The 21534-nt window shown below is 36.7% G+C and overlaps 1 protein-coding gene across 1 annotated transcript in view; it reads left to right on the top strand.

Annotated features, from left to right (window-relative positions):
• Positions 1-21534, top strand: part of SCFD2 (sec1 family domain containing 2) — a gene marked incomplete at its 5' end in the record, with an annotated part of 195842 nt that overhangs the window by 38457 nt on the left and 135851 nt on the right. Inside the window, one exon of the mRNA XM_083860859.1 lies at positions 8040-8211. Coding sequence (XP_083716985.1) covers positions 8040-8211 — 172 coding nt within the window. The remainder of the gene's footprint in view (positions 1-8039; positions 8212-21534) is intronic.

The following is a 21534-nucleotide window of genomic DNA, read 5'->3' as shown; positions in this document are numbered from 1 at the left end:
TTTTTTCCAAAGTATAATTCTGTAAGCCTTCTCATTCAGTCTCGCAAAGGATGACTCGTTACACAAGAGAAGTGGTGAATTACATATGTACATACTCATAATAGCATCATGTTTTCCATCCCTATTTAATTACTTACCACCCCAGATTATTGTTAGGATATTCTCAGCTGCAGAAGTCTTCCAGAAATCATAAGAGAAATAATAAGTCCTGTGAATAGTGTACCAAAGAACAATGACCTCCTTCTCTCTGGGGCAGTATGCCAAGAACACAATGAAGTGTCTCAGTGTCTGAGAACATATGTCATAGGGCTAAATGAGGACACACGCAAGACACCTGACATTCCTTTGGGAATGTTATTTTTAAGACAAACAAGTTGATTCATTTCTGTGAAAAGTTTTAAAGTGTTCTGGAGAAAATTCAACCAAATTTCTAGATTTAAAGTCCTTTTGCAGTGACAGTAAATTACTGTTTCCAAGGGTTACTGGGTTTTAAGGACTGGTTTCAAACTCTCTGTTTGGGAGTTGGCCTAGTACTCTGTATTTATTAACTTGGTGGAAGTGGTAAAAACTAAGTAATAAAATCCAACCCCTATGCATATTTACTCAGGATTTTGAGGAGTATTTGGTAAACTCTGGTATGCCAGTATTAAATTACAAGTTTAATATTGATGATAACCTCTGGGAAGCTTAATTGTGGAAGATGAGATTTTACCTGTTTATTCCACTTTTTTTTTTTTTAATTTAATTTGTAATATTTGTAATTTTTAATATTTGTAATGTTTGGGAGGGCAATCAGAGAGTATTGTAGACACTGGCTAGAGATGGTTGTTACTTTTTTGTGCATACAGACTTAACAATCAGAAGAGGGAAGACTGAATGGTAAAATACACAAAGAGGGAAACAATCATTTGAAGGTCCAGAACATGTGAAAACAAAGTTCTAAAGGACAGAAAAGAAAGAAATTATCAATTCACATTGAAACACTTAAACTATATATTTGTCAAAGCCTTCAGGATGCATTTGAAAACATGAAACTGTAAATGGTCTAAGAGTAATTAATCATTACTAGAGTCATATTTAGACATCTGGGCTTAGGTGCTTAGAATTGAAAATCTTGATGATTATATTAGAGTACTTTAGTTATATTTGTCCCACCTAGTTGATTAAGTTTGATTTGTTTTAAGGCATGTAAAAGAATTTCAAAAGAATAGTCAATGGAACTGGTATTTAAGCATGGTTTCCATTTTGTAATAAAAGGTTAAGGCTTATGAGGAGAGAAAGCTAAAACAGCATATGGCACTTATGTGAATATAATCAGTCTCTATAGGAACATTGTTAAAACAAGGATTTAATGATACCATACACATCTAGTGACAGAGAATAAACTGCTTTTGGGATAACTAACTCAATGCTACAGCTGATGGGACTGAAGCCAAGTCAGGTTAGATGTTCAAGCTCACATGGCAGGTGCTAGTTGAGTAGTAAATGAAGTCAAGCTTTATTTGTTCTGGGTATATGCTTCTGTTCCCGAATTTGCTAAACATTAGTGTCATTATCACCATTGTCTGTGGCTCCATGAAATCCACTGCATACACACCTTCAGATACAAGACGTGGCAGGCTCTGCCTCCCTTAAGGTCTTGAGAGGTACTAGAAAGCCTATGACAGACAGGGGAGAGTGGCTGACCTTCAATGCTTGTGTTCTGCAGATATTATTAAGGTGGCAGGAGGAATGGGAGTCAGTAAGGGTTGGTTACAGCTCTTCCTTAATGGCACAGTGCTGTGGGGGCAGACAGCAGGAGGCTGGCACTGCCTTGTGGCAATTTACTTTGCAGTGTACTTCAGGGACTTCTCAGACTCCCAAAAGGGATGTATCCTGGCATTGCTCTAGTGGGGACTTGCTGTTTGTACTCATATCTGTGACCATAGGGTTGTCTGGATGCTGGTGTTTCTGCCACAAAAGGGAGTCCTGCAAGTCCTACAAGTGACCATAAACTGCAGAACAGATGGGCTCATGTTCTGTGGGAGATGAGCATGTGCTGTTAGCAATATCTCTGAGACATCTGTTTTCAATCTGCTGCAAGGTTTAGAGCTCTTCAAGTCCAGGGCCTTACTGTGGAGAAGCCAGCCAAACAGCATCTCATACTGGCCTACTTTTCTTCTCTCCAAAGAACTAGGGATTAGCTGATGTTCTTTTCTTTATTAACAGTTTAAGGGACAGATGACTTTTGACATAAGCTAAACAAAAGCTGAGATTAAATTATTTTCCTGGCGCTTGTTGTTAAAGATTGTTATTGAAGCTTCCCAAGAAGTACAAAAGAATTTTGAGTTAATAACAACATCTGGAAATTAGACTAACAAGACAACGTAAGGGGCATCATCTGTCCTACTAAATTGCTCTCACTCCGTTTGTCAAATATCCAGCTCCCTTAGCAGCACAGTTGCCCAGTTGGCTTTGTGGAGTACACGAGCTTTCTACATTCCTCACGAGTATCCGACATTGCTACTGAGAGAGATAGGTCTATGTTGCTTAGACTGTGAACAAGGAAAACAATTTATCTGGATTTCTTCAGCCCTCTACTGACTTGAAAAATCTTGTCTGTGAACATAAGCATGCCAAGATTGTTTCTTATTCTTGGTTCTTTCAAGTGGAAAATGGACCTCAGCAAAAGGATTCCGGCCAGTAAAGCTCCGTGTTCTTGAATAAAACTGAACAAAGTTAAAAGCTGTGTGTATTTGGTGGTTCCTGCAGTCTGGGAAGAGCATCCACTGATATATTCAAAATGTACTTTCCTCTTTACTTGTTTCCTTGTCCCTATGGAGATAATTAACTGTTACATGAAAAAAAAAGGCCTGGATGTTTGGAACAGTACATTAATAATTCTGATCTTTGCTCTTTAGACACCTTGTCCATCCATAAATTTTTATTGGATGCATAAGCGCTTTTGGATTCTGAATTTTTAAAAAATTGCTTCTACCACTAAATCTATCTTGAAAAATAATTATATTCTTGAAGCAATGCCTGCATTGCACTACACAGACTCCAGCATTAATTTCAAATGGAAAAAAAAATCATACTGGTAAATTGCATCTTAATGTCTACAAATGTGGTTTGTCCAGTTGACTTTTTGTTTAACGGTTAAGTTCAAAGTCTTTCTGTTCCAGTCAGTCTACTCTTACTACTCAAACCCGGATTTTTGACAGACCTTTAATATCAGTTGCTGGTAATTTTTGCCACAGTATGTCTATCTTGAGTGATGTGCTTTGTCAGTAACAGAAATGCTTCTTCCCTTCAGACTAATTGTGCATGTCATCGTTTGTACATATATTATAAACTGTGTATATTTGGTATGGTAAAATGTTTATACTCTGTGCTGCTATTTTCATATTTAGAAACAAATTATTCATTCAATTAATTATTAAAAAAACAAAGCCAAAACCAAGCAACACCTTCTGTCATTGAAAAGTAGGCAAAATTGATCCGCAGTCCTTTTGGGATCTGCTCTAAATTCTTGAAAGTTGGAGGGGGATTCAACCAATATGTTTACAAATTCATTATCATAGGAATAAAAGATTTAAAGGGACCACTTGTATTGAATTAAGTCTTGTGAACATTTATGCAGCTGCTCATTAGACACTCATCAAACCTCACCTTAGAACAAGTTATATTTCTTTGCCTCCACTACTGGAAAACTGATTGATACAGTGATGTTTCTTAATGTCTTGTATATTAATATACATTATATTATACATATACATAATATATTAATGTATTATTTATCCCCATTGGTTGTAGGACCAGTATTGAACTTCCATGTAAATATTTTTCATGCTTTCAAAGTGACCTCTTTTTTTTTTTTTTCCCCAGCTGGTGCAGGGAGCCTATATAAGCCAGACGTTTTAGTTTTACTTTCCTAACTTTAGTTCTCCATCATCCTATAGTAACTTCTCTGTGCATGCATCACAGTTTTGAGTTAAACTTCCAGGAATGGGACTGATTTAAGCTCCACAGAGTGCTCCTGGAGGGAGAGGCTTTGTATTGAGGCATTTCTATAGTCCTGTTTTTACTACAACTGTATCACTTGAATAGAATTGTATTTGCTCTTTTACGATGAAGAAGCCTAGACATTATTTCCTCCTTCTGTCATTTTCAGGTTTTAACTCCACGTTTACAGCTCTTACCCTAGCCTCAAAATGCATCATTTTTATACTGTTAAACTTCATCTCACTTACATTTGTTTAGTACTCAAAGCAATCCAGTTCTGCTGGCTGCTCTTTCCCCACATTAATGATGTCATGCAAGCTTCTGACAGCACCTGTTTTGGCACCATTTTTTACCAAAATTTGTTCTACAAATATGTGCAAGCACACAGAAGAACACTTTTATTTTATCTTTTCTTTTTATATCCTAGTACTTCTCTATTGCATAGTACCTGCCATCTAGTGTGGTGTGTTTCTTAGGTATCTTACAATTCTTGTAATCCTAATCTTTTCCTAATCAAATGTGGTTATGGTACAATTAATGCTATGTTAAATCCATGTGCATTGTAATTAATTCATTAATTGGTTACATATCAGTTTGACATCATGTTCTTTGGTAAATGTACTTTGCATTTTATCCCATTTTTAGGTGTGATCTAAGATATTTTTTTCTTGGACATTTGTCCTGAAGCTTTTCACACTCTTGACATCAGCTAAATAAGGTAGCTAATTTCACCATTTCTTTGACACAAATGTTAGTTTTCTCTTTTCTTAGGCTAGTCTAGTCTCTGTTATGTCTTACTTTTTATCTTCTATTTATCAGAGTACTAAAACACACCATCACACTGATGTCCAGTGTTTCTTGGATGGGACAGGTCCCACAGTAGTGAGATTGATCGCTAGTCTGTCATGTTTCTGTTACTTCTGTAATATCCAGTCTCATTTCCTACACTATAATTTCATTCTGTTTTCCAAGATTATTTCTTGAGCGCACAAATATGTTAATTGTGCCAAACTAGCCATTCATTGTTTTTTAGCTGAATTAGTTCCCACACATCATGAGTCTGTTTTTCTTCCCTGCTCCCCATTTCCTATATTTTGTTAACTTTTAGGTTTCAGTGTGATATTTACCAGTGATTACGTACTGATTTTATCCTCTCTTTTATATTTGTAAAGAGGCTTCAAAGTGTTGGGGTGATTTGTGTTGTTGTTGAGGTTTGTAGTTATTTTTATGTGTGTGTATGTGGTTAGTTTTTGTTTTGTTTTAATATTGCTTTCCCTAGATGTCACTTTTTCAAGTCCTGTATTCAGATTTAATGTAGTTGCTAGAGTTTGGGACAAATGTACCTGTTTCACACATTCTGCTTCGTAACTGTTAATAGCAAAGCTTATTTTTTAGACAATATGGAATTCCTGGCATTTATGCAAAAAGGTTATCAGTATTTTTAAATCCTTTAAAAATGGTTGAGATGGTGGTTGAGATCAAGTTTTTCCTTTCCACATCCAGGAATTTAAAAATTACCAAGTGCTTTGTCAGAATGATGTATTTCTCACAAGTCAGGATTTGATGCCCACACGGACTTCTGACTCTTGCATGGATCTAGAATTTGGAGCAGCATATGACTATAATGGAGCAGGAAGAAGGGAGCAGGACAAAACACTTACACTAAAATCTTTTTGCCCGTAGTTGCCATGTTCAGCCTGTGAACCTCAAAATACGCTTTAAGAGAACAAAATGACAGTTGAGACATGATGTAGTTGAAATAGTTCTCCTCTTGATTTCTTAGGCCTATCTGCCACATTGCAATGAAATGACTTGAAACTACAGAGGGGCTTTAGTCTGTTGTGCTGAAATCACCTTCTGTGAGCAAGCAGCAGGGAAGATGATGAGGATTTAGGCCTCAGGAAAAGTCATTTAATTGCTGATTACCACCAATTACTTTCCCAAATTCCTTTCCTCAGCTACTGGAATAGTAGAGTACTGGAACCATATTTATCAGCCAGCTGTCCAGTGAGATTGCTGTGTAGAAGTTGGCTGGAACTCTCAAACCCTGGATCTGAGTGGTTCTATGGGTGTTGTAAATATCACAGATGAGATGCTGCACTCCTTAATGCCAGTTTAAGTTTTGTTAATGACTTGCTAATGTCAGGATTTTTCTTATACTTACATATGTGTTGGACTTTCTTTTGGTGGTATTCTGAGGGTGGGAAAGGATTAGATTGTTTATCTAAAATGATGCTGAATGGATCTCAAAATGATCTAGTGCTGCATCTGGATTCACTTCCACAAGGAACAATGTGGAACAAAACTCTTGAATTTTTTTTAATTGAAATCAGAAGTCTTGAAAACCCTCCTATTTTCCTGATTTGTGTGAGGGAAGGGCTGGTAACTGCATGTTTTCTCAATTGAAGCAATTTATCAGATTTTGAATATGCTACAATATATCAGGACTTCTCTAGGTAATAATGCAGTCATTATCAAAGGTATGCTGCAAGGCATCGTGGACTGACATTTTCAAATCACCGTGTAAATCTGCCTGACACAGCTTTAAAAGAAATAAAACAAGCCTGAAAGCTCCAGTGTTTAGTCTAAAAACACACATGGCCATGGTTGCTGTTTTAGCCTATGTGGGCTATCTGTAGAAGCCTTTTGTCAGCCCTCTGGCCTACTGAGTGGTGTCAGCTTGATTTGTGTGTTAATTTGCTGACTTTTCGGTTTGATGCTTTCCATTAAAATTCACATAAAGAGCCTGTGTGTTTTTGCTGTATTTAGCAGCTTTCCCAAATCTAAATGCTCTTCCAAAGACCGCCCTGGATATCACTGAAACTAAGAGGAAGAGTTTTCAACATTTATTCGCTGTTGGAATAATTTATTTGCCATTTACATGATACTGAAAGGATGAAGGCAGATGAAGAGCCTGGTTAAGTGATGATATAACTGAACATGGAGAAGAAACACAGTGGCAGTTTTACAAGATTTTTCCTTTATGGAAAAATTCTGACTGAAATGGCCAGTGTTGTAAGCTATGAACCACTTAACATCAGGACACCCTCATGTCTTCCTGGCAACAAAGATTGTTCTATTTAAGTTAAAGGATCCTCTTCACTCTGTTTCATATATCCCTGGTTTGCTTGAGGAAGATGACTTCTTACTGGCAGAGGCTTCCAGGAACCAGCCCTGGACTGAGTCGCAATCCAGGCTTGCAACTAGGATCATGTTTTGACACCATTTTTGCCTGATACACATGCCAGGCATGTGTAATTGCCTGTGACAATTTTCTTGGGAGAGATGAGCTGCCTTCCTTCCTGAAAGAGATCCCTTCTAAAATATAAATTGCTTGAGCAGTTCAGCTGGTATTTTAATGTTGGATGGAACAACAGCTAATCCTGTAGTGTTCATCTGGCCCGAATGGGGCCCCTCATGTTCCTGTAGTAAGGACAGCTCTACAGGACCATGTGTGGGTGCTGGGGTGTTTATTTTCAAACAGCTGATGAAATCATGCTGTGGTTACTGCATGCCAGAAACTGAAGAGTCACACCTTGAAGAGTCCCTTTCAAGAACAGCTCCAGAAATCAGTTCCTTGTGTCACTAACATTATATCTGTTTCTTGAGTCAAGATTAATCAAAAAATGTGCCCTCAGGAAGTGATGAGAAGGTTTGAGTTTGCTGTAAGGTAAAAGGCCTGCAAATTCCCGTTGGACTTCTGGTAAAAACAGAAAGATTGTTTAGAAGTAGTCATCAAATATTATTTCCCTAGCTGAAATGAATGTTTCTCTTTGTCTGAAAACAAAAGTATTACCCTTTATGTCACCATCTGTTGTGCATTGTTAAAAACCTGCCGTATTACATGCCTCAAGGCACAATTCATGGATGATGCAAGTCTTTGTCCTGACCTGTTGCTGCAGCTAAAGCTCCCAGTGATTGCAGCAAAGCTAAGATCAGGCCCATATTGGAGAGGCCTCTAAAGTTCTCTATAACCTTTTCACTATAATTTTAAAAATTTAGTTTTCCATTTGTCACCACTGAATGCTGTGTCCTGTTTTCCTTTCTACAGGCAGAGTCACCCCAGAACAGCTCAGCTCATACATTCAGCTTTTCAGAAACAATCTCAAAGCTTTGGAGAACCACTGTGGTCTCCTACAGCTTGTGCTGGCCACGGTCCAGACTTTGAAACACCCCCAGACTTCCAAATGGGACAATTTCCTTGCCTTTGAGAGATTACTTCTGCAGGTACACATTATGATTAATGTTTTGATTTTCCATTGTATTCTGTAGCTTGTATTTGTTCATGAAGAAATGTGTTGGGATGTCTTGCTAAAGAGCTGTTCCTTATTAACAAATGGGTAAAAGGACTGGGAACTTAAGTACTTATTCTTTTATAGCTGTGTCTAAGAAATTTTATAAACAAAAGAGTGAGCATTAAAGGTGAAGCATATAAGTAATCTGAATTGGGTGACAGTTTTGCATTTATTGGAAGTTTCAAGAAGATATAACTTCAGGCATTACCTAGGATTGTTGCTGTTATTATAATAACAATAACTATTATTATTATTATTATTATTATATGCTTTTTTGAGGTAACATGCTGAATCAAATGCAGAGAGGAGTTTGTTACTATGTAAGTGTAAAACTTGTGTAATTTGCTGAGTAGATGAAAGAATAGTTGGAAATTTCATGCACCAAGAGAGTGAGGTTTCTCTTGTTCACAACTGTCATCTACCCTCAGTTTTTCCCACCACCACGTTTTTTATGGCATCCTGTTTGTGACCACAGTATTATTTATATACAATTCTCTATCACATTTGGATTTCTCTCAGGAAATTAAGAGTTAGTGGTATATTGAACTCTATCCTACTAACCTTTGGAGATGTACCAAACAAAGGAGGAGCTTTTGCTAAGAACCTAGTAAAGCTAATTCTGCCGAAGCTCACAGAAAGCTCAAAACTTTTCTTCCTCTACTGTCTCTTCTGCCACTTTATTGTTTTAACCAACCTTAGCAAGAGGCATGTCTTGATGAGCAAACTTCTAATGAAGTTAGAGTCAGCCTTAAATGAGTGAAAACCAGATACCTCTGTAAAAGTCAGGTGTCTAGAACAACCAACCAATTTGATTTTCCCCATGGTCTCTGTCAACAAGGTACAGTCCCCGTGGTCCTTCAAGAAGAATATGCCCATACTTTTCAAAGCCTCATAGTCAATGGCTTTCTGCAAGTTTTGGAGAGCACAGAACTGGAAAACTTAGATATTAGCAAGCTCTTGTCTAAATTAATTTTCGAAACTATTGTCCCTTAGTAAGACTGAAATATTTTTGAGTACCATAGGCAACTTTCTTTCACTATTTAAAAACAAAAAACAAACCAAACCAAACCAAACCAAAACAAAACAAAAAAAACACCTTAGGTAAAAGAACTCATTCCAGCCATTCTTTAGTTGTTTTGTAGAGGATGGGACTGACAGCCCATAGCCCTCTTCTCTCCCACAGTGAGTCATGCCACACAGCTCTTCCCAGAGGCTGGCTAAGTTCCATCTTAAGACCAGTTCCACTCTAGAATTAAAATAAAGCTGCAAGCACAGCATTGTTTTCACAGCAACAGACAGCAGCCTCTATAAAAGCCATGCAGTAAATCAGCAGGGAGTGGGAAAACAGAGGTAAGGAATAACCAAACTATGTATTTCATAAAAAAGAAATGTTTAACAAGCACTCTCATAATTGTAGGTGGCTTTGGATTATACCCTCTGCCTTCCACCCATCATATTAAGGTAAACTGTTTTAGCCAAAGCAAACTTTCTAGGCTAACATTTGTAACTGTTCCTTAAGCAGATACTTATTTTCAGTAGTTCAAGCAACAGTTATTTTGAATTACACATACTCTGTTTTGAAGACAAAATCTTGACATGCATTATCTGCTTCTGAGCACATGGCCTGTCTTTGAACTGTTGACAGGGGTTTGTAGGGAGAGCAAAGTGTCACGACCCAGAAGACATTAGAGATTTTTATTTTTAAAAAATCAGTCAGGACATTACTTTGTGAATGGTTGGTACATAGCACACTGCACTAAATTTGATGCTGTGATAGTTTATTTCAGCAGTACTACTGAGAAATTCTTTAGCATATTTGTTATGTTTCATATAGTTTAAAATAATAAATCTTAAAGAATCCTCAATAAAAAGTACTTCTTTCAACAAAGAAGTATTATTTCTATTATATATTGGAACAACATGGAAGACAACTGTTTGTAAAAGATCTACTGGGACTAATATTGCTAGACTCTGACAATGTAGGAATTGTAGATTTTCTGCTGATAGATGCATGTCAGACTCCAACTAATGCTAAAGGAGATATCCTAGTAAAAACAGTTGATGTTAGAATCTCAGCTTTCTCAAAAAAATAAATCTGCACGTTGTTGGAATTTTTGTCATTACTGGATCTCTCTGTTGGCTCTCATGATTCCCTGCTTAGTCTATTTTGTGCTTTTCAGAAAAGAACTCATTGTTCATAAGAAACCTTTCGTCTAACTATTATACTCAATAACCTTTTCTGTTTTTCTTTTTCTCTCTACTCCTTGATTTACTGTTTTTGATTGCAAGTACTCAGTGCAAAAAATGGCCTGCTAGAGGTCAAAACAGCCCATTTCTGGTATTTTGTCGTAACTAAAATCTCTGCGTTTTTCAGACCTACGTTAGCTCATTAATTTTTTTACATCTGCATCAAGGAAGTTTGGTTTTGACTGAAGGTCTGCTAAAAGTGCAGCTGCATACTTAGCACAGTGTTGTTCTCTCCTTAAGTGGGATGGATGAATAGCTGGGATGGAGAGTGAAATTAGATTTCAATGAAATCATGGTGTTTCCTCAAAGGAAAGAGGATCATGGTCTAAGTGTAATGCATCAAAATGATTCATTTTGTCAATCACAAGTTTTTTCTGTGTTCTAGTGCTCTACCTCTGCACATGATAGAGTTTTCACTATTGAGGAGTTTTAAATGCTGTATGAATTGAAACAGTTTGTTCTGTTTACCAAGGAAAAAGTCTACCCCATTGTATTTTTCTTCTCTTGAGATCCTCTATTTTTCTCATTCTGACCATCTATAATACTGTTAGATGGAAAAGGGAATGCAGACTAAATGCTGCACCACACATACATGCTATAACTCCCCACTACTCATGTGTTTGCCTTGTTTTCCTTTAAGTGAAGATTTAATATTTAGGGAGATAACAAAGTAAAAACGAGCGTTGCCACTTCATACTTTTTAGCTTTATTCCCTGTTCCTCTAGAATTTACATCTTTATTGCAGGTTTATTAAGCAGTATGGGCCCATGAAATACAAAAGCACAACAGGAGCTCTCTCCAGAGTAAACAAAATGTGACACTGTGAGAGAAAAAAAAACTTTTGCTGTTTTTAACATATCCTATTCACATATTTACTGAACAGAGATTTCTGCCTCCAAATTCAGTTTAAAAGTACCCAACAGACAGTGTGAATTGGACCATAATGTGCCCCAAGGGAAAGTACTGTTCCTCTTTGAATGGCACTACTTATAAAATTGCCAAGGTTGGATGCTACCTCTTAGAATTGGCTGAAACCTTCTGGCATAACTGACTCTCAAGATTTAAGAGTGAAATACTTGTCATACTGAGTAGAAGTCTATTTTATTAATACCTCCACCATCTCAAGATTAGGGTTTTTTTCAATGACCCTTCCCAAAAGAGGAAGCTATCTTTCTTCTTTAGGATGAGGACATTCTCTTCATTTTTAAGATGTCTGAGCTAAGCTTCCTTCTAAAACTGCAAATGTACCAGCATTGTTGTCTTACAATAGCTGGATTGACAAAAATAAGGATATCTGGAAGATTATTAAATTCACTGTTATCATAGTGTTGGAAAGGGAAATCTTGCTTCTTGAGATTTTTTGTGCCACAAAGTTCTGCACCTGCTATCCAACATTTCACAATTTCCCCAGAAATTAGATGGCTTCACCATTGATCTAAAAACCATGATGCTACCATTGCATCTCAGAACTGTCAAAGTTTTGTTTCATGATGCTGATTAATGTACATAATCTCAAGAATAATTTGAATTAAATTCATAATAAATAATACTATAAAAATGGACAAGCCCAACAAATTCACAAAATCAATCCATAACCAAAAATGGTTAACACATTCACAGTTTCATCCTATAGATCAGTGAATATAATTACCTTTATGATGTCTGACTAAAAATCCTTTCAGCTACCATAAAAAAGAGAACGCTCTAATATTTTAGAAAAAAAACCCTGCAATTTTTAGTCACTCCTGGTAGTGATATAAGTAGGTCAAATACCCTGGTGATGGAAGCTGCATACATACACTTAGGTGGAGAGCTCTTGCCAATATAGTATTTTCATGTTTAAAATTCCAAGTACTAATTAGTATTAATTTGGTGCTGTAAAATTTGTCAGAATACAGATTTAATTGTTGTCCTTGGTGTCTTGAAAAACAGAAAGTATAAACATGTTTTTAAGGAAACAGAGACTTAATGCCAGATGTCATTCCAATGTTTTTATTTTCCTTTTGGCAGAAAGTGGTTATGAGTTTAATCAATGACATCATTCTTTCTCTTATAAATATTAGTGTTCAAACTCACAAAAAAAAAAGAAGTGGAAAAATCGCAATGCTGCTGAGTGTTTTATATTGTAGTTAATATTTCAGTAGCAAGATCTAATAGCTAGGGTGTTAGTAACCATGCTATCCTGTGCTGTGATTCTTTACCATTTTTACAAATGTAAGGTTCATGACTCATTACTTAATCAAGGGTGACATTATTATTTATTTGCACATAATAGGTTAGGCGTTCCTCATATATGCATGCCTGCACAGAATCCTTTGCCAATAAATTGGGAAACTCTTAAGACAGCTTACAAATTGTCCCTGCCTAGAACTCGATTTAGTTTTCAGATTGCGCAATTTTTCTACAGGGTACAGTAGTTACTAGGTAACATTTATTGACTCTAAGCTGGTGTAAACCAAGAGCTTAAGCAAGGGCTTTAGTCTGCTGAAGCAAGCAGTTTATTAGAAAGAAGTGAGAAAACAGAAAACTTTTGGAGTATTTCCTCTTGCTCGGCAAGAATAATTCATAGGTCAGCTGTTGAGAGACGTTCACTACATAGACTAGATTAAGATCAGTGACATTCCTTGTTGTTATCATTTATATTGCTTATTCTATGTGTAATTTATAATTACATAGCTCAGCTCAGTGCAATAAATTATCTTTTTGGTGGTCTACAATGTTGATCAGTTAATCTCTTCAGAAGAGAGATCGCAATAGAATTTGGAAGGAAGACCCACAGTGTTAGCTGCCCGCAGTTAGAGATTTTACATTTAAAAAAAATAAATCTTGAAATTAGCTCAGTCACTTTTCAACATGAAGCTACACATGGAATGAATTGTCTTGGTGGGAGTCTTGAATGATACCATGGCCATTGCAAAGGTCATCCTCTGGAATCTGGTATGTTTTGGATGAGATTGCAGTTTGGACACTGATACACATTCTGTCTTACACAACTAAACAATCAAATGTAATTTGTTGATGAAGTGAAAACAGTCATATATCAATTACTTAAGCTTCCAAATTATTTGCTGTTAGTTCTTATTTAACTGTCCATTTGTTAGACTTGCTGCATTTACACTGGACTTGTCTCCATTACATATAAACCCATTTGGATTCTTCCCTTACATATGTGATTTAACTTCATAAGTATTTATCCTACATAAAATTTATGGTAAATTTCATGGCCCTTCATAAAAACTGGTATATACAAGTCCTGAAGTATCTTGACCTGTTTCACATGGTCTCAGTTCGTTCATTTCTTTTGCTTGCTCAGTGCCTCTTATGCTCGTGCTACCATTTTTTTTTAACAGGAATTCAGATGTGTTTACATGTTTTTTAAACATTTCTATAAAGCAGAGCCCTAAACTGCTAGAGGCATCTTAGTACTACAGCAATACAGGTAAAACAGTGAACTGAGTTTGAGGAAGTGATGAGCTCTTTTAAGTGTGTTTGGTTTTGTGTCACTGTCTGTGAAACTCCATAGAGAATGAGCTTGTTGGTTACAATTCATATTCCATGGGCTTATGGAGCTTAGTTATGGGCCGTTTCCCAGGTTTGACGTGCCAGGATTAAGGCATTCCAAGTAGTTTTGCTTAGAAAGGAAGATGTGTATGTGTGTATATATACACTTAAAAAATATTTTTTTCTATATGTATATATAGAATTCTTCTAGTTAAAATAATTTCCTGTAAATAGAATGCCCTTGCTCAGACTACTTTAAAAGTATAAATACAGGTATGGATTGTTTTAACATTAAATAAATGCTTTGAGGGTGAACAGAAGCTGTCTTTATTGACAGTTTATTAATCTGTTGAAAGAAAACTATTTGAAGTTTTTCAAACTCTGGCTGACAAGAGGTAAAATATTTTAAGTGTGGTTACCATATCACATGGGAATTAAGAATATATTTCAGTATTCCTGTCAAAGAAATGTGTTTGCATTTGGTCTGAAAATTGCCAAGTATTGCCATTATGGCCCACATTTAAAACACAAAGATCTCCCTCCCTCACCCTGTGAAAGGGCTAATATTTTGTATCCAGACACAGGTCATCTAGAGCCTCTAAAATGAGCACAAAATGAAGAAATTGCTTTCTTAAGTGAACAAATGTCAACATCTGTAAAACTTTTAAAGCCTTGTGGGAATAGGCTAAACATATTAAGTCAATTGGAACTGTTAAATTAATGTTCTATATATATTAAAAAAAAAAAAAAACCCACAAAAAAAAACCTTTTTGTAAAATGAAAGAATCCCAATGTATAAATGATTGTAATATGAGCCAACTTTTCAGAGGAGAAAGGAGAAAACCAGTATCACTATCACTACACAATGCACTTTTTCTTGTTAGAAATTTAAACAATTATTACCTTTTACTTGCCAGATTTGTTGTGATTATATGGCAGTTGCTATCTGGTTAACCCATGCTGCAGAAGGGCAGCATTATTCTCAGTGTCATATGAACACTTGCCACCAATCCTGGGGTCCTTCACCAATCCTGGGAATCCCTATGCAGAGCTATGGCTCCACCTGCCACTTGCTATTCTTTTTCCTGTGACTTTGCTCCTTAAAATGCAACATTACCTCCTTGCTTTCTGTAAGAGTTAATATTAACTGTACCAAGAGGCAGGTGTCCACAATCCCTGCCAGTATATGTAGAGGAGTAGTGAGGAGACACAGTGTTAGCAATATTGAATAAGTCATCATTTATTCTTACACTGATAATTGTGCTTCAAGAAGCAAAGCTTCTGTTACATGTATTCCCAGTAAGTGCTTGCTTTGCTGTACATGGTGCTCCAGTGACAAGAGTTGCCTGGTACCTGCTTTTTTTAGATGCAGGATCTGATTTCCAGTGTCTGCTTCTTAAGGAGACTGGTACCACCCTCACACACACAAAAAAATTGTTTTCTTTCTGGTTTTACTTGCACAGGACAGGCTGAGTCATACATGAAATGTGTTTTAAAAAGCACTTTTTCTAGTGCTTTCCAGTGCTTCCAGTGCTTTCCAGACAATGGCAGTTGTCTCCAATAGACTGGACAAATGTCATGGCTTGTTAACCCTCAGAAAAATGACATGCATTATTTTGGATGCAACAAAGTGGAGGAGTCAAGATACCCTTGGCAGCAGTATCTTTTATTTTGGAAGGCAGGCACCTGTAAGCAGTGCCTTTTTAGATGTGGCTCCTGTGGTCACAGGTAAGCCGTGTAAGACTGCAGATCCCTTTAGTTCATCTTTTTGTCTCTTAATTACAGAAATCCTATTAGCAATGCCCATTCATCAGCCCACTGATGGACAATTTAATTGTCAAGGTTTTGCTGAGTACTGAATCAAGTGTGTTCTTGTCGTGTTAAGTCTCTGGTAATAAGCTTATTAATTTGATGTCAATCGAGTGTAACTGGCAGGCAAAGTCATGAATGGAAATGGGGAAGTAGACAGCTCCATTGGTACTCTAGTATTTTATTTTGTATCAATTTCGCTCATTATGCTACTGGTAGTTATTTGATAATAATACTTGTTTAGTGTAATTTTTTTCATGCTTTCAGTCAAAATGGTTCACTCAGCTTGTTATAGGCTAGGTTAGAAAAGCAAGGGGTTTATTTTAAGATGATATGTAGGCTTTCTTAACTAATAATTGTGATTGGATATTGCCCCCTTTCTAGAGCCAGACTGTGTTTACCTTTGGATTTTCTCTGCTTTCACTAACCGTACTGTAGTCTTTAAGGAAATGAGCATTGCCTTATTTTTACAGCCCATCAGATCCCAACAGTATCCCTCCCAACAGGTACTGTTGTAATAATAATGAAGTCAACACCACAAAGCACAGTGTAAAGTGAGAGCTTCATTCATAGGAACTGCTTATCACTGTGTTTCTTAGCTTAAAGGCACTAATCACCTATCAAATCTCTTATCTGGAAACTAGTTTGATAGTGCCAGCACTGTATATGTGGGTTTGAGTGTGATTATATTAGTCTGTCAGTTTGATTTTCCTTCCTTTGGAGGATGTATTTGATTATTTCCTACAGACTGGCAAGGAGAAAGCAGAGAAACAACACAGCTGAAAACTAGTGAAAACTTTACTGTGGGCAATATCCAAAATTAACAATGGGGCTGCCACATTGCATTTCCTTTGTCTCCCCACCTTAATGAGTTATATTAACTTTCAACACTTCCTTAGATCAGATATTTCTAAGCACATGGAGCATGAATAGACATTGAGGTACACTTACTTTTAGTAGGAATACAAGTATATTCTTAAATTTGATTTTACTTACTAGATGGAAAACAAAGTGGTGTTAATTTTCTGAGCTTTCAGGCCAGCTGAGATCAGGGTGGTCTAGGACTTAACTTCTTTTTCTGACTTAAGATTTAGTCTTTTATGTGGTGAAGTAGAACTGGCAGTGTGTTGGAGAACTCACAAAACTTGTTTTCAATGAAAGCCCCACCCCCAAAAGAAGCTACACAAAAAGACACTAGTACACAATAAGCTGATTGTGGTTCAGTCCAGCTATGGAGCCATGGTAGATTTTTGTTCATTATGTTCATATGGCTGTATAGACTTGCTTGCTATTGTTTGCTCATTTCCAGCAAAGAAGGCAGGCTCAGCTCTCCTCTAGGCTAGAAAAGCAAGTCATGTTTGAAAGCAACATGCTGATTTGGTCAGCAAAATACTAGTGGAACTTTACCTCTGCAGTAAGTAATGACGAATAATTTTTAAAATCAAATCTGGCTTGCCAGAGTTCTGCCTGTACAATACTTATTGCCAGGCATCATTTTGGAGTTGACCGGTTAGCTCTACATAAAACAGAGTTCTTGCTCTAATTCTTCCCTCTCAGAGAGATGTAGAATATTAGAATTTAATCAAAGAGATTGCTACTACATCTGCTGTCCCACAGGTGTGTGTAAGAGACAAATGAGACAACCTGCTAGGTGTTTCCCACATGTTCCTGAGTTTTCTTGGGAAACGAAGAGAGATTTTCCTCTTGGGGTTGTCTTTCTTTAGGTTTTCTGCCATTCACATCTCTTCAGCTAAATTATCTTACATTGCCATGAAGTGTCTCTAGGGACTCTCTCTCTGTATAAAAAGATGCCTCTTCAGAAGCCTTTCTATTTCACCCCATTGCTCCATATTTGAGCAGAAGAATATTAAAGTCAGCATACCATAGACCTGACAAAAGTGGATTTATGCTCAAAGCTGCCTGCTGACTGTGGTGTTCCTGGCTTGGTGCAGAGCAGTGTGAGGGCTGATACAAGACACACTGGTGTAACAAGTCTGCTTGGTTCTCATTTGTATCCCACCTTGCCCCAAAAGGCAAAAGGAAGTATTTGCTCCGTACCTAGAAGTAACATGCATTTCCTTATCTGAAGCTTCCATTGCATTGTAGTCTCTGTGTTTACTCTCTTGTGTATTTAATAAGAATGCTTTGTTAAATGAAAATGCAGTAGGCATAGGAGAAAAAAATAAATTTCCCTCTGGATGTCCCCCCTGCACCACCTCATCCCAGACTGTTTGCCTTTATGTGCCTTTAAAACAAATAACATATAGTTCTGTGAGTGTTTCTGTAATTTAAAGTAATCATGTTTCTTGCAGAAATGAAGAGTATTGTGCGTACATAAAACTTGTACAGTATTTTCTAATGAAATACAAGAGCTCATTTGTGCAACTGTGTGTTATAAGACATGAATACATTTAACTGCTGTTTGCATCCTCACTGTTTGTTTGAAGTACAGAAATGCTGTACATTCACAGTAGGCAATTCAGCGTAGAAATCTAACTTGGACTGACTATTGATGGGAAGTATTTCATAATTTTGTAGCAGGTTAAAACATATGGTTGGAGTTATAATAAATAAATTACTTGGTCCATAAACCATTGCCATTCAGCACAACTGTCAGGTTGATAATAAACAATTATCTGAGTCTCTGGGGAAGGGAAAAGTTTTAAATTCTTTTTAACAAGTGCATTTGGAAGAGAAGAGGAAAAGGTAATGTCCCAGAGATGAGAAACTCTCCAAACATGACTTAATTCTATCCATCAGCTTTCCTTCTAGGGTTTCTTCCCTACCCATCCTCAAGTCTAGGGAAAATGAAATATCTGCTGAGCCGTAGGCAGCAAAGGATTCAAGCATGTTTCATCTGACTTGCCCGTGCATAGTACTCTTGCCTTTTTTGAATGGAGCAGAAATGTTCTTCTCTGATAAAAAAATAAAGAGCATTTTCTTTCAGTTTTTAAAAATTGTCTCTGGCTTTATCTGAATTTCTTAACCCAGTATTCTGCAACACAGAAATAGAGATAGGGCAGTTGAATTTGGGAAGATGTAGGTACTGTATTAAGATACCTATAACTATTAATAGCTGTAGATATTAAATGTATCTACTCAGAATATTGTTTTCCAGTAACAGTATCAGACAGTATCCTTTATCAGTAACATAAAGGATCCCCGAGGAAGACCTGTGCAGATCCTCAACTGCTTTTTTATTAACATATATTTTAATTATGGCTTTGGTGTCCCTGGTGACCAGGCTCTCACTGGCATTATTTTTTAAAGTTCTGTTTGGTTTTGAAAGTATATTTCTAAAAATCATTCATTTTTATAGCTGTTTTAACAGATATGGTTATGAAAAAAATTCTGCAAGTCTCTGCTTACCTCACAAAGAACATTTAAAAAGCTACAGTTCTTGGTATCATGTACCACTACTTAAAGTTTATTATCTCTACTGGACAGTAGCCTCAGCTGGGCATAATTCGTCTGATTGTAACTATATGATATATAGGAATAATTTTCAAAATATTTCTTCTTGTACACAAAAAAAAAAAAAAAAAAAAAAAATTTAAAAATTTAAAAAAAAAAAAAAATCCAGAAAAGCTCTCTTAGTTTTCTCATTTAATTTGATTATCCTGCCTCATTCTATGTAGGTTTTTCCCCAGACCATAGGTGTATTTTCTGACCAGGTTACTTAATTTCTGGAATTCCACCAAAAAATACTCAGTGCTCAAGGAGTCAGTACATTTAAGTACAATACAACATTCAAGTACTCTGAATTCCACAGTAGTTCTGGAGAGCTTTAGAACAACTCAGTTAGTACCTTCTGAGTCCCCTTATCTAGTGTTTCTCCAAGCTTGTCTTGGTGAGACCTTGGCTTCTCCCACAGTTGTTAGAAACTTGTGCTTTTTTTCTGTCCTGTAGAAGAGGCTGTTTGAAAAGCTACGTACTGTAGGAGAGAAATGGTTCACAACATCTTCTCATTGCATCTGCGGAGGTGACAGCAGATGCACAAGGACGTACGGTGCTGCTGCTTCAAGGGAGTGTCACTCCCTGGCATAGGCCAAGTTTGGCTTTGTCTACATGCTGGTTTAGTTTCATCTGCTTGTTTACTGCAGAGAAGAGGTTGAATGAACTGAAGGCATGTGCCCACATTTAATTTGTGGGGATCAGACTGCAAGCATTGGCAACAAATGTATAGATGGGGAAGCCACTATGTGTTTTAGGGGAAGCCTGTTAACAGCTTGAAAAAATTCAGTGTTTTGCTTTGGGTTTTGATTTCATCCAATTTTTGAGCTACATGGAATGAAATTTTTTCTCAGTATGAATTCACCCATGTAAGACTACCGGTTTGAACTTCAAACATCAGCATCTGCAAATGGTTTTGTTGCCTCTGTGAAATTAATTGTTTCCTAAACTATTGCTATGTGAGTATGTGTTTTATCCATAGGCTAAGAAAGATGTCCTTCAGTAGTGATCATTAGCAGAAAATGAATTGTTTCTTTAGTATCTGATGGGTAGACTTAGAGTAGGGAAGATAAGCATGGAGTGGTGTGCCTCTTCTCATTATGTTTCTCTTCTGTAAGTCAAAAGAGGAGACACAGTTTTAAGACATCACTAAAGCACTCTTGCCTGGCACTAGTTTTCTTATCCTTTTCCTACATGTGTTGTTTATAGGAGTTTTATTTTCATAAAATACATAGAGGCAGAGGAAAGCTTTAAATCTCTTAATTGTTTTCAGTAAGTAATGGCACAGGAATGGAATTTCTTTATGTAAAAATACAAAAGCTGGATGCTGTCTCACACAGGGAGAAACATATTTCAAGCAGATGGGCTTTCAAATGAGGATGGAAACAGCAACTCATGGATGACCAGGTGCCCGGTTTTTCTGTCCTTAAGAACTAAAAATAATTTACATATTTTTGTTTTTAAAACATTTGCATGTCATCTTGGTGTGATTACTGGCACATGTTGTATTGATTCAACTTTATTGTCACATTATTCTCTCACATTCAAGGGTCACGTGTGCTCCACATCTGGTGAACATTGAAAAGCCTTTTGTGAAACATCACCATGTTTTTTTCTTAGAAATGCGTATGACAAATATCACGGTCTTGCATCTGCTTCTGCTTTTGGTTGCAAACAGGATGCACTAGGCCGTGCCTACTGTCCAGTTACAAAACCACCAATGATAACATAATACATTTCCTGTTAACTGAAGTGGTTAACTGCTTGACTATTGGTCCTTGTTCCTTGCACTAGAATGACTGATAGGAATGAACTTTTTTATAGTTATTCATGCTAAATTATAATCTTGCTTTTGAGGAGACTATGCTTTAAAAACCGCTAGCATAGCATTCAATGTCAAAAGTCTCCCAGAAACCACTACTTAAAACATTCTGGAAAACATTGAATGTTTTCCGACAGATCTGCCAGTGTTCTAGTTTGGTACATTGCTCAGTGCATTTTATAGTGTGACTGCATAACTGTTTACCATGGTTCATGACAATGACGTTGCATTTATCATGAACATCTGATGGTGTGAAGTACACTCATTGTGAGCACCATCTGTTTAGAATATACATTTCCCCATATCTAACCAGTTGCACGCAAGGAAGATTGCAGTGTGCTTTTCGCACATTATTTATTACGTAGGGCAAAGTTAGACATCATGATTAGCATCTTCTTACATTTCACCCTTAGGTGCATATTA

The sequence above is a fragment of the Zosterops lateralis genome (assembly GCF_965231275.1).
Source record: "Zosterops lateralis genome assembly, chromosome: 5".
Lineage (NCBI taxonomy): Eukaryota > Metazoa > Chordata > Aves > Passeriformes > Zosteropidae > Zosterops > Zosterops lateralis.
The sequence above is the reverse complement of the archived record's forward strand: the minus strand, read 5'-3'. Positions and strand labels throughout refer to the sequence as shown.